This window comes from Littorina saxatilis, linkage group LG7, assembly GCF_037325665.1.
Source record: "Littorina saxatilis isolate snail1 linkage group LG7, US_GU_Lsax_2.0, whole genome shotgun sequence".
Lineage (NCBI taxonomy): Eukaryota > Metazoa > Mollusca > Gastropoda > Littorinimorpha > Littorinidae > Littorina > Littorina saxatilis.
Genome location: NC_090251.1, coordinates 33017901 through 33030234, shown reverse-complemented (window position 1 = coordinate 33030234; position 12334 = coordinate 33017901). Strand labels below are relative to the sequence as shown.

At 42.1% G+C, this 12334-nt stretch overlaps 1 protein-coding gene across 2 annotated transcripts in view; it reads left to right on the top strand.

Annotated features, from left to right (window-relative positions):
• Positions 1 to 23: 23 nt before the first annotated feature.
• LOC138971217 (low-density lipoprotein receptor-related protein 4-like) overlaps positions 24 to 12334 on the top strand; it is a 111038-nt gene continuing 98727 nt past the window's right edge. For both annotated transcript variants that reach the window (XM_070343894.1, XM_070343893.1), the window contains exon 1: positions 24 to 163. In XM_070343894.1, coding sequence (XP_070199995.1) covers positions 118 to 163 — 46 coding nt within the window. In that variant the 5' untranslated portion in view covers positions 24 to 117. The remainder of the gene's footprint in view (positions 164 to 12334) is intronic.

Below are 12334 nucleotides of genomic sequence, written 5' to 3'. Positions count from 1 at the left end.
AAGCTAGCATGGCTCACCCGCGACCAAGGGAGAATCGCAGCCTGACCCATTTAGCTTGTAAACATTGCCGTAGAGTGGAGTACGCCGACTTTATGAGTGCCTCCGAAGATTTCTGACATGAGGGCTATCGCTCTAGCCTTCACGCTATGGATTTCACTTCATGGTAAGTGATATAAGTCTGTTACTTTGCTTGTTACCTTTGAAAACTTTGAGCGCTCGAAGCTGTCCACATTTTCTTGGGTGCATGGAGATGATTTCAAATTCAACTTTTGACCCTGCAAGAGTAGGAGTGCGACACTACTTTCAAGTTTTTGAGTTGAGCAAAAATATCTTAGCGGGCCCCTGTACATACTACATTCCACGGATGAGTGATGCTAAGTGCACTTATGGACATGCATCAGAACGCATGAATGCAGCAAAAGATCTGTTTAGTGTTCAAACTCGGTGGGTTTTAGTTTTCGCTTTGAACCCAACCACTTTTAACAGCGGTGTTCTTTAGAACTTGATGTTTTGACAGGAGCGTCACAACAAGATGATCCAGAGGAGCAGCTCTAAGTTTGAGAAGGGGGGTGGGGTGGGGTGATCTTTGATGGGCTTCCCTTTGATGTACTGAGGATGTCTGGATGAAGTCATCCAAGTGTGCTCAGATTCATGTTTGTTTGTCGATGGTAATGGTATTGACGAAGACAGAAAACTGAATACCTTCTCTTTAACTAGCCTTCGGCTTTGATGTTTGTCAATACCAGACTACCTGTTTGCCTGACTGTGTCTTATCCCTTTCTGTGTCTTATTGGGTCTTATCCCTTTCTGTGTCTTATTGGGTCTTATCCCTTTCTGTGTCTTATTGGGTCTTATCCCTTTCTGTGTCTTATTGGGTCTTATCCCTTTCTGTGTCTTATCCCTTTGAAGAACCCCCCTTTTACAGACCATGAAATGAACGAATAATAATCTTGTCTTGAAACTCAGATATTGAGGGAGTCTTACAAAAGTTCAACACAATGATCAGAAAATGTAAAGAAGTCCATTTATAATATAATATATCACCATTTCAGCATTTGACAGCTTTCACTTCTAAAGACTTAGAGCTGGTGTAACGATCTAATTTTATGCCGAAAACCATTTTACTCACTGGCCTTGTTGATCTTGCATAAACTCCACACTGACTGTCCCCCCAAAGCGGTACACTTATTTGACAAACAGAAGCATTTCATTTTCAAGTTTCGAGTAATTGAAGGAAATGCATGGTGAAATTCAATACAATTACTTAAGAAACATGCACCAAGTGGTTGTGCCTCTGGAATGACAGTGGGGAAGGATTTTGCGATGAAGTAAATTTCTAAGTAAAATACCATGAGTGTAAAGTACCCAAGGTTGATCATCAGTATTTGGGAAGGGAAGAGGCATAGTCAGAGTGGAGTTTATGCAAGATTGACAAGGTGGGTGGGTAAAATGATATCGTTACACTGGGTCTGCTGGCACGACTTCTAACTGATTCAGCGTGATGAACTGGAGAACATTTTTGAAATTGGACGCTATCACTCAAAAGTGCCCAGTTGATGCATACTCAATGTGCTCTCTCATACATGCTATTTCTTTGAAATAAGTAGTGAGGTTAACTACTTCGACTTTATATTAGCCACAGTTCTTTAAGAAATTGATTGGCAGTAAGCTGGGCAGTTTCCCTGTCTATTCCTAAAGGGGCAAAGTTAATTGCATTTTTGGGTTCAGATGGAAACTTCTGTGAGCCCCAGTGTTTCTCGCTGAGAGTTATTTTAGTCAGTCTTACATGGTTGTTCACACCTGAAGAAGCTTTACAACTACAACTTGGATAGAGAACTTAGCAGAAATAAAATAGTTTGAATCTACCTCAAATTCTACTTGGTAATTTTTGCAGCAAAGAAGTTTTATGGACTAGCAGCTCATTTTGAATTCAGTTGTTTCATTTCATTACTTCATTATCCCAAAGCTGGGAAAATTCGGGTCGCTTCCTCCCAGTGGAAAGCTAGCACTAGCAGCAACAAGAGTTGTCCTACCCAGGTGCATGCATACATGTATCTATATGTAATCAGCCACGAGTACTTATGGCAGAATGACAGAGATCTTTTACATGCCACGGCTGAGTGTGACACAGGGGTGGGACATGGATACCATCTCTGAGTCTCAATATATAGGTGACTCAAATCTGTCCCGGCCGGATTCCGTTACCCTAGGATCACAAGTTCAGTGCTCTACCAACTGAACTACCAGGCCCCCCCCCCCCCCCCCCCCAACATGGGCAGCACAGTTGAAGGGTAGTGTGGGACTGTTTGTCTGCAGAGGATAGAAACTCTTTGTCCTGCCAATGAGGCTATTCCATCAGTCTGATTTTATTGCCAGGTCTTTCAAGTTCTTTTCTGTGTAAAATGTGATTTGTCCTCGTTTTTATTGAAACTTCGTTCAGTTGTATGATTTTTCCTGCTGTCAGAGCTTGGAATGCCAACTTTTGGCACTAGATTACATGATGTTTCATGCAAGCTGTTGATAAGTGTCCCTTCCATTGAAAATTCCTGCATTGTGAGTTATTTTTTAGTTTTAATATTTTTCAGTTTGTTGACTTGTGATGGGCACGTACTGAGAGTTTAAGATTGGGCACTTGGCAGTGTACTTCGAACTGGGTTTGTTTGTCAAGTCAACTGTCATAGAGCTCTGTCTGATTGTAGGTTTTCATAATGACTTTGATGAGGTTGCACATGTGCTCATTTTCCTTGGCTAATTCCAGTAAATATAGAGTCCCATGTGCAACCAAAGTCACCTTTACCTTAGACTGTACATATTTTGTGGCCACTGTTGTTAAGTTGAATCAGATTTAATTTTCGAGCAGTGATCCAAAGACCAAGTTGCTCAACGTAAAATGCTGGGTGCTGTAGTCTGGTTGGCCCTGACTTGAGAACTTGAGTGTAAGGAAAGCAGTATAACAATGCATCTTTGGTCGAAGCTATAGTGGTTGTCTAGCCGAGCCCACTGACCACAGGCTATCAAGGTCCGAAGGACGGGTCAATGTTTACGATTCACAGGCAAGGGGGAAGTGAGACTGTGTGCTCAAGGCAGGTGTCAGCTGGGGAGAAGCTACCTTCACAGTCACTTGTACCAACGAGGAGGGAAGCTCTTGGCTACTACGTAGTACTCTTGCCACCTACTACACCTGCAGGCTTTTAGCCCCTCCCCTCTGGTCTCCCCATCCCCCAGTGTTCCTCGCATCTGCGACCCATTGTGTTTATGAGTCCAATGAGTTTTCTGAGATAATAAGCCAGGCGCTGTTCCCAACATTTGGGGTGGGCTAGCTGGGCTGCTTGTTTGCTGCCTGCCCCGCTTTTCCTCTGAGGATTGCAAAGGTCACAACGGTTCGGCAGACCCAAATCACTTTGACAGCTTATGGGGGCAGTGAAGGAAAATCGGTTGCAAGTGACTGCTGTACTTGCTGTGCAAGTCCCACATGAGTTTAAGGTTATAGGTACAGATACAATGGTAAAAGTCGAACAATGTATACCTATTTTTCAATTTAATATGTAGGCATCTAAATCCTGTTTGAGTTCAATTTTGGTGAAACTGATGAGTATTAAAGTGGTTGAGGTCTAACAGCAGCTTTACTCTGTGTTTGTGCTTCCATAATTATATCCAGCACATACCAGATATTGCAGGCATTACGAGTCATTCAATAGAATGCGAAACTAAAAACAGCAGTTTCACATAAACGTGATTCAGCCATGGTTTTTGTGTGGGTAAAGCAGGGCGGTAGTTTGACGGGTGGAGTAGTGTTGACATAATATGCATCATTTTATTTTCAGTCATTGCTGGTTTATGTTCCAAACAAAAAAGTTGCCTCAATCTGCTGTGTTCTCGCTCTCACCGATTTGATCTTTGCGTATAGACATTGTGAAAAATGGACAGGAAATTGGCTTTAAATTGTTTATCACTTTCACAGAGGATTCAAATTACGCAGTTTGTGCAGACCGTGGCCCAGCAATTCAGAGACCCAAGCCGTTTGATCCTGGTCGTAGAGATCACTGCCAATGCATATTTGCCTCGTTTCATTTGATGAAATAAATGGGTTTGCTGGTGATAGGATAACATGAACAGGATGACGAATGAATGGTAAAATTAATATGCAGTCTGACATTTACAGACCCTGCAATGGGGATGGCTCTTTTTGATGACTGTGTCTTGTCACACAATTTATGGGGATGATGGAGTGCTAGGCGTACTGTGGTCTTTGTACCTAGAACCTTCTCTAGTCTGGTAGGTTTTAAGTTGTCTTTTTTTTTTAAAGAGCATTCGAACCCCCCCCCCCCCCCCCCCAAGAGATTTTCTCTCAACTCCTACAGTACTAGATTTGTTGCTCTTAGGTGAGTAGGGAGGTGGGCTCTCAGTCTCGGCCTCTGTAGTCTTGTTTCCATAGCCTGAAAATGTTTCTTCCATAACCTGGCAAGAAGACTACAAGACGAGGAGAACCAGGCTGAAGCTTGAGACGGAAGAAAGTTTTAGCGCCAACTGTCAGGGTTTCTGTACAGTGCTACTCCCCTTGTGGGACCGTCCAAAACTTGAGAAAATCTGGTCTTCTTCTTCTTCTTCTTCTGCGTTCGTGGGCTGAAACTCCCACGTACACTCGTGTTTTTTGCACGAGTGGAATTTTACGTGTATGACCGTTTTTTACCCCGCCATTTAGGCAGCCATACGCCGTTTTCGGAGGAAGCATGCTGGGTATTTTCGTGTTTCTATAACCCACCGAACTCTGACATGGATTACAGGATCTTTTCGTGCGCACTTGGTCTTGTGCTTGCGTGTACACCGAGGAGAGTCTGCACACAAAGTTGACTCTGAGAAATAAATCTCTCGCCGAACGTGGGGACGAACTCACGCTGACAGCGGCCAACTGGATACAAATCCAGCGCGCTACCGACTGAGCTACATCCCCCCCGCCCCTGGTCTGAATAGAGAGTCTTACCCAACAACAACAAAACATGATCTGTTCAGGCTTTTACTTGGAGAGATAGGGCATCCTTCCATTTGACCACATACTAAAAATCAACATCCTGGCTGTTCCTGCGTTAAATGGGATTTTTGTGCTGAATTAATTTCGTAAGTGACGCGTATGTGATTTTCAATCTGCGAAAATTAATTAAAAGAAAAAAAATCCCTACAGTGCACAGAATGTCGCCACTTTATAGATTTTTAGTATGCTTCCAAATGGGAGGGTGTTCTTGTTTCATGTAAAAACTTGAACAGACTTAAATATGGCCAGGAATCTGTCAGTGTGTCCAAAAAGTGTTACACAAACACCATTTTTTTAGACTTGCTTTATCTTATTAATTTTGTTGTGGGTAAGAAAGGAGATGTGGTTTTAGCAGAATAAAACTGTTTTTATTGGTATGGGCCACCTGGGGCAGTTAAAAACCCGTTATAAACCGTTATTTTCTAATTTTTCACCGATCTTTATGAAATGTTGTGGTTAGGTTGGTTGTCCCTAACTGAATTTCAACAAGAATAAAAAGTTGATTTTTGGCAGTTAAAAAACCGTTAAATCCCGTTTTTTCACCAATCTTTATGAAATTTTGTGAGTAGGTCCGTTGTCCATAACTGAGTTTCAATACGTACTTTTCAGAAGAAAACCAAGCTTTTGTCAGTTATAAACCGTTATTTTCTAATTTTTCACCGATCTTTATGAAATGTTGTGAATTTCAACAAGAATAAAAAGTAAAATTTTGGCAGTTAAAAAAACGTTAAATCCCGTAAGATCTACTTTATTCATAGGTTTGTGTGTGTTCGTTTGTAAGAGCAGTGAGTGATAATAGCATGACGTTAGGCTTTTTGAGCTAGCATCGTGGCTTACGCGCTTAGGACGAGGATGTTAATGACAAAACCAGGAAATCCCAACAAAGTGTCTGTGCATCAGTCATTCCTGTCCCTTTTCTAAGTTACACACACACACACACACACACACACACACACACACACACACACACACACACACACACACACACACACACACACACACACACACACACACGCACGCACGCACACACACACACTGAAAAAAACATATGCAAGCATCAACATTTCAACGAGACAAACCCAATGCTGGTGTGTCGAAGGAGACAGCCACAGCGGGCTTGTTCGAATCAAAGTATCACACCATATCTTCAGCGTATTACCAATACCTGTCCCAATATAGACCAGTTGGTCTAAGAGGACGTTAAACCCTAATAGTCAGTCAGTCTCTCTCTCTCTCTCTCTCTCTCTCTCTCTCTCTCTCTATTCCTGTCACCGCCCTCAATCTGTGCCTTGTACAATGATCTGGTAATTTTATTTAAGTTTATTTTATTTAATTAATTTTATTTAAGTTTTTACCTTGTGTTTTGTGTTGAAAAATAAATACATACTCCAGAATTGACAAAAAGTGTCTTGTACATTTTACGTGTTCTTTGTAAAATATTGCCCCAGCCCCTCCACCTGTGAAGAAAGGACACCTGTCTAATAGGGACACCATTACCATACCCCAAGGGTGTCCTTTAGAGACAGGTTTTACTGTACTGCCGAACAACACTTTTCTTCCAAGTTCCATTGTAACGAAACACTTGCTTGGAATTGTAATGTCTTTTATACACTTAAATACCTGCCCACAGATAAAATGAAGCCACATCCCCAAACGCAAGATAATTAACCCTAACTGCCGGATGCAAATTGAAACACATTTTTTTTCATTAGTTTTAATTATATTTTGCCTGAGGAAAACAAAACAGCCTGAAATGGACTGGGTGGTCGAGTGGTAACGCACTTGCGCTCGGAAGCGAGAGGTTGCGAGTTCGAACCTGGGTCAGGGCGTTAGCAATTTTCTCCCCCCTTTCCTAACCTAGGTGGTGGGTTCAAGTGCTAGTCTTTCGGATGAGACGAAAAACCGAGGTCCCTTCGTGTACACTACATTGGGGTGTGCACGTTAAAGATCCCATGATTGACAAAAGGGTCTTTCCTGGCAAAATTGTATAGGCATAGATAAAAAATGTCCACCAAATACCCGTTTGACTTGGAATAATAGGCCGCGAAAAGTAAATATTCGCCGTAATGGCTTGAGGTTTACTGGCCGATGTGAATGCGTTATATATTGTGTGTAAAAAATGTCTGTTTGTCTGTAAAAAAAAATTAAATTTCAAACGGCAGAAATTAATATGTAAAGCGCGGAGAGCAACAGTTAATTGTGGTTCGCGCTATATAAGCTCTCATCATCATAATAATAATAATAATAATAATAATAATAATAATAATAATAACAAGTCGCGTAAGGCGAAAATACAACATTTAGTCAAGTAGCTGTCGAACTTACAGAATGAAACTGAACGCAATGCAATTTTTCAGCAAGACCGTATACTCGTAGCATCGTCAGTCCACCGCTCATGCTCGTGGCAAAGGCAGTGAATTTGACAAGAAGAGCGGTTTAGTAGTTGCGCTGAGAAAGATAGCACGCTTTTCTATACCTCTCTTCGTTTAAACTTTCTGAGCGTGTTTTAATCGAAACATATCATATCTATATGTTTTTGGAATCAGGAACCGACAAGGAATAAGATGAAAGTGTTTTTAAATTGATTTCGAAAATTTAATTTTGATAATAATTTTTATATTTTTAATTTTCAGAGCTTGTTTTTAATCCAAATATAACATATTTATATGTTTTTGGAATCAGCAAATGATGGAGAATAAGATAAACGTAAATTTGGATCGTTTTATAATTTTTATATTTTTGTTTACAATTTTCAGATTTTTAATGACCAAAGTCATTAATTAATTTTTAAGCCACCACGCTGAAATGCAATACCGAAATCCGGGCTTCGTCGAAGACTACTTGACCAAAATTTCAACCAATTTGGTTGAAAAATGAGAGCGTGACAGTGCCGCCTCAACTTTCACGAAAAGCCGGATATGACGTCATCAAAGACATTTATCGAAAAAACAAAAAACAAAAAAACCGGGGAGATCAATCCAAGGAACTCTCATGTAAAATGTCATAAAGATCGGTCCAGTAGTTTGGTCTGAATCGCTCTACACGCACGCACGCACACACGTACACACGCACGCACACACACACACACACACACACACACACACACACACACATACACCACGACCCTCTTTTCGATTCCCCCTCTATGTTAAGATTAGAAAGCATGACTAACCTACCTCCCTAAGAATATTTGCAATTGCCAATGAGCTTTGATCATATAAACTAAGAATGTCACAGACCTATGGGTAACCAAGCACCACTAACACCTACACAAAACCACCACCCCCCCCAAAAAAAAATTCAACAACATTCGATTTTCGACTGAATCATTCAGGTACGAATACTTTTTCCTTTCAAACATTGTTTTTATCATGTTTCGTAAGAAATCACTCGATTTATAGCAGTTTCATTCTCAAAAGTGATGTACGTTACTATTTGGATGACGACCATGCACACTTTACCCGTGGGGCTGGGCTCGTCCATCTCGCACGTAGGTGTGAAAGTCCTGTTGTCATTGATAGATCATATGCAAATGACCAAGGGAGACTAGTTAGGTCACGCTTGTCACAACATCTCGGCAAAACGAGAACGTTTTATTTTGGTTATAAGTAATTTTTCTTTACACAAAATCAACAAATCGTGTCGATTTTCACGAATCACAGACAAAGCATGCATTGCAAGCAATTTTTTAAATATTATTTTAGACTTAGTAGACTGTGTGAACCTCGAAATCGATCTTTGGCGGCCATCTTACATTTACCGCGGACTGTACGACCGTTTGACTGACCGATACCGAATTTACACAAGGATAATAACGTACATCTCGCATCACTTTTCCAAGCGAAATGAACGAAGTTGGCAGCTCCGTCGAGCTCATTTTTGGTCTCATTAAACACTGCATTCATTTCCTGTCTGGTTTGTATGAAGGATTTACCGGTCGCGCACGTGTTCGGAGTACAGTTCTTACAAAACTGAAAGCACCCAAAATCGCGTAACGCTTTTTTCTCCAGAATGACTAGGTAAGGTTGGAATCACAAGTCCGTTATTCATTGCTTACGGCATAAATTTGCCACCATGTTATACCAAAACGTTTGTCCATTCATCCTCTTTCATCCAACACAAACATGTTCTTTGCAAAAAAAGTTTATTAGAAGCAGGAGCCTGCCAAATAATTCAAGCGGGCTCTTTCCTTCTTTCGACGCCATGACAGATTCTTGGCCATATGGCAGTGTACATGATCGGGATGACTTAAATCGGGGGAGGTTGTGAGATTAAAGTCAGAAGGGGGTTCTACTGTAATGCTGCTGTGTCTTACGTTGACTTGTGGAGACCTGTCCAAGGGACCTTTGTGTCCAGGGAGCCGTGCAGATGCTAAGCCCCGGGATCAGGCACCTGCTTGGTGGCAGCTTTGCACGACCTAATCTCCCTCAACAACAGCCTGCCTGTCACACTTGCCCGATCGAGAGCTGACCTTTTTGTCTTCTTTTCTTCCTCCGATAGCGGAAGCGTTTCCCTTTTTCCCTTCAGTTTCTGTCTCTTGTGACTTGTTGGGTAGAGCCTGAGGGAGAAGTGATGGGGTTGGGTAGTGGTTGCGATAGCTTTGAGGCCGTGACAAAAGATCGTGTTTTAAAATGAAATATCACCATGTTTAAGTTATCCAAAAATGGATTTGAAAACTGATTTTTTTTTGTTCAAAATCTTCTGCGAACATACATCATTGCCATCAAGTTGATAACTTGATGCACAAGTAGCCGTTCGGCAAAATTGTGTCGCGTAGACATGAAACTGGAGAATGATTTCCCTCTCCTGGGAATCATCACGCTTCACTCTGTGTGCTCTTCCGTTCCATTTGACAAACACCTTTTAACAAGTGTTGAGAATACCGACAAGGAAACAGATTAACAAGAATGACAAAATTATACTGATCATGTCACTTCGTTTTCAATACTTGGTTATTTTTGTCTGTAAAGCACTAGAACTGTGCGCCAGCGCAAACCCCCAGAGGTTGGGAAGAGCTCGTGACTTAGGTGATGGATGTGGTGGGGGAATGGAGAGAAAGATTTGGCCGGAAGTGGTATGAAAGGATGCATGACGAAGAGAAAATCAAACAAGTTAATATTCAACAAGGTACATCAGACACAGCGAGCGGAGAGGGACTTATGTCACTTATGTCGGGTATTCCAAACGGGCGGTATCAGTTTTTGATCTTAAAAGGTCTTTCGGCAGCAGTTAGACGAAGACATCGTTGAAAGATCTCCCTATAATGGGAATTGGTTTCGGCTTCAGTTGCTGCATAAAATGCAGTATAAGTCGCTGTATTAAAAGCGATGTACAGAACGTTAAACAAGACAGGAATAGATTTTCCTTTACAGATGAGAGCAAACGCAGTAGCCGGTATAAAAACATAAAAAAATGATACTCTTCCGTAATTTCAGAGGGACAAAGAGACGGCTTTAAAATACACGGGTTAGTTTTACGACTTGGCTGGAGTTGTATGTGGGACAACAGTACCGACTAACCCATAACGTGTGACAGCAGCCATTGATGGTAGAGTAGTTCAGGCGTTGTAAAAGACCCGTAATCTACACCAGTCGCGGCTTTCTGCCAGTGCATAGAATTTCAAGACCCTTTATCGCGGTGGCTTTCTGTTTGTCGTTCGTGTCAAAGGAAATCCGTTTTGTCCCCCGATTCGAATCGATACCTCCGCTTGTGCTCCACTTTAAATACTCCTTCACTGTAGGTTTAAGTCCATACTAGATTCATGTGTGTCTCTGATGTCTTTGACAGCATTGTCCCCCCCCCCCCCCCTCTCCCAGCTGTAGACAATCAACGTTTTGGGGGACCCAGCTACGCAGGTTTTCTTTTTGGGCCGTGTCAGCAATAGTGAATACTCTAGTGTTTTCGTTGTAGAGAAGTCGGTGAGACCGAACGGTGCTTGTGCGTTCCGGCTGTACACAAGCATTAATTTTGATGACAACATGCCAGTCCATTCAACGCCATTCAGTGCCTCCCCCCCCCCCCCCCAAGAGTTTTTATTTCTGTATGTCGTTGAAGCGCTACAGTTGATTATATAACAGAGTTCTGTTCACACAGCATTGCTAGTCTTGTGTATAATCGTAAACATACTAGGGGGGAGTGGTTGGGGCGGCGATGTGTTCAAAGTCTCTTGCCCAACTCCTCTTGCTGTCCTCTCGCTTTTGTAGCAAGTTCATGTTGATGCGTATAATAGACGAAGCGGGGTTTCCGCTTGGAGACAGCATGATGTACATGCATGCGACCAGAGCGTAGTTCAAGAACAACTACGTCAGTGGTAGAGAAAGAGGGTGTTTAAAGTACTTGGGTTCCTTAGCAAGGTAACATGATTTTGCTTTTCAGGCTTAGTTTGTTTCTTCTTCTTCTATGAGTGATATATATACATACCTGAATGACCATCTTAGAATAAATGTATATATATAATTATGTATATATACATATATGCTAAGATGGTCATTCAGGTACTCGTACTTATCCTTTGGGCTGGTAAACTGACTTTGATGCAGTCCATCATCCGGTGACTTATACAATGTTTCCCAGCTATGGGTCAAATAGCCGGGCAGGATAGGCTTGTCAACCCTGGCAGGCAGCTATCCTAAGAGAAGACCACTCTGAATTCAAAACGAGGGTAGAGGAGGCTCATCATCCATGGAAGGAAACTCGTCTAGGAGAAGGAAAACTCCGAAATGAAACCCACGCAATCCCTCGAAGACGGAACGCCACTGGCCTTTTTAGGCGGGGAGCAGACCGGGTGCCTACGCTACTTTCGACAAATGGTTGTGTCATACAACAATGTTTGGGATAAAGGAGTTTAAGTGTAAGTCCCCGGCACACCATTAACATCCAGGGGTGAGAGTGGGTATGTAAGTGGTATGTCTGGATGGATACAAGAAACAAAATTGAAAGACACTCTTTAGAAAGACAGCTGATCGAATGGGCACTTCATCGACGCTACATTTGACCGAAATATTCAGAAACGCGTGTGGTGTGTGTGTGTGTGATAAGTTGAATTCCGAGAAAGCGATCGACTCAATCAAGTGTCCTGTTAATAAAGTGTGCATAAGATAATTTGTCTTTCAGTATAAAGTGTCGGATAGTTGTAGGTATCACGCTAAAACCCTTGAAGCCACTTTGGCGCGTGCAAGCAAGAGGCCGCTGCCAACGAAGGTTTAGGCACCCGCACTTCAACCTCAGGGACCCTGTTACAAATGACAAAGTGTATGTCATCCGTCAGCGTGATGGGTCGTATCCCCGTCAATCCGGCGTTGTCCT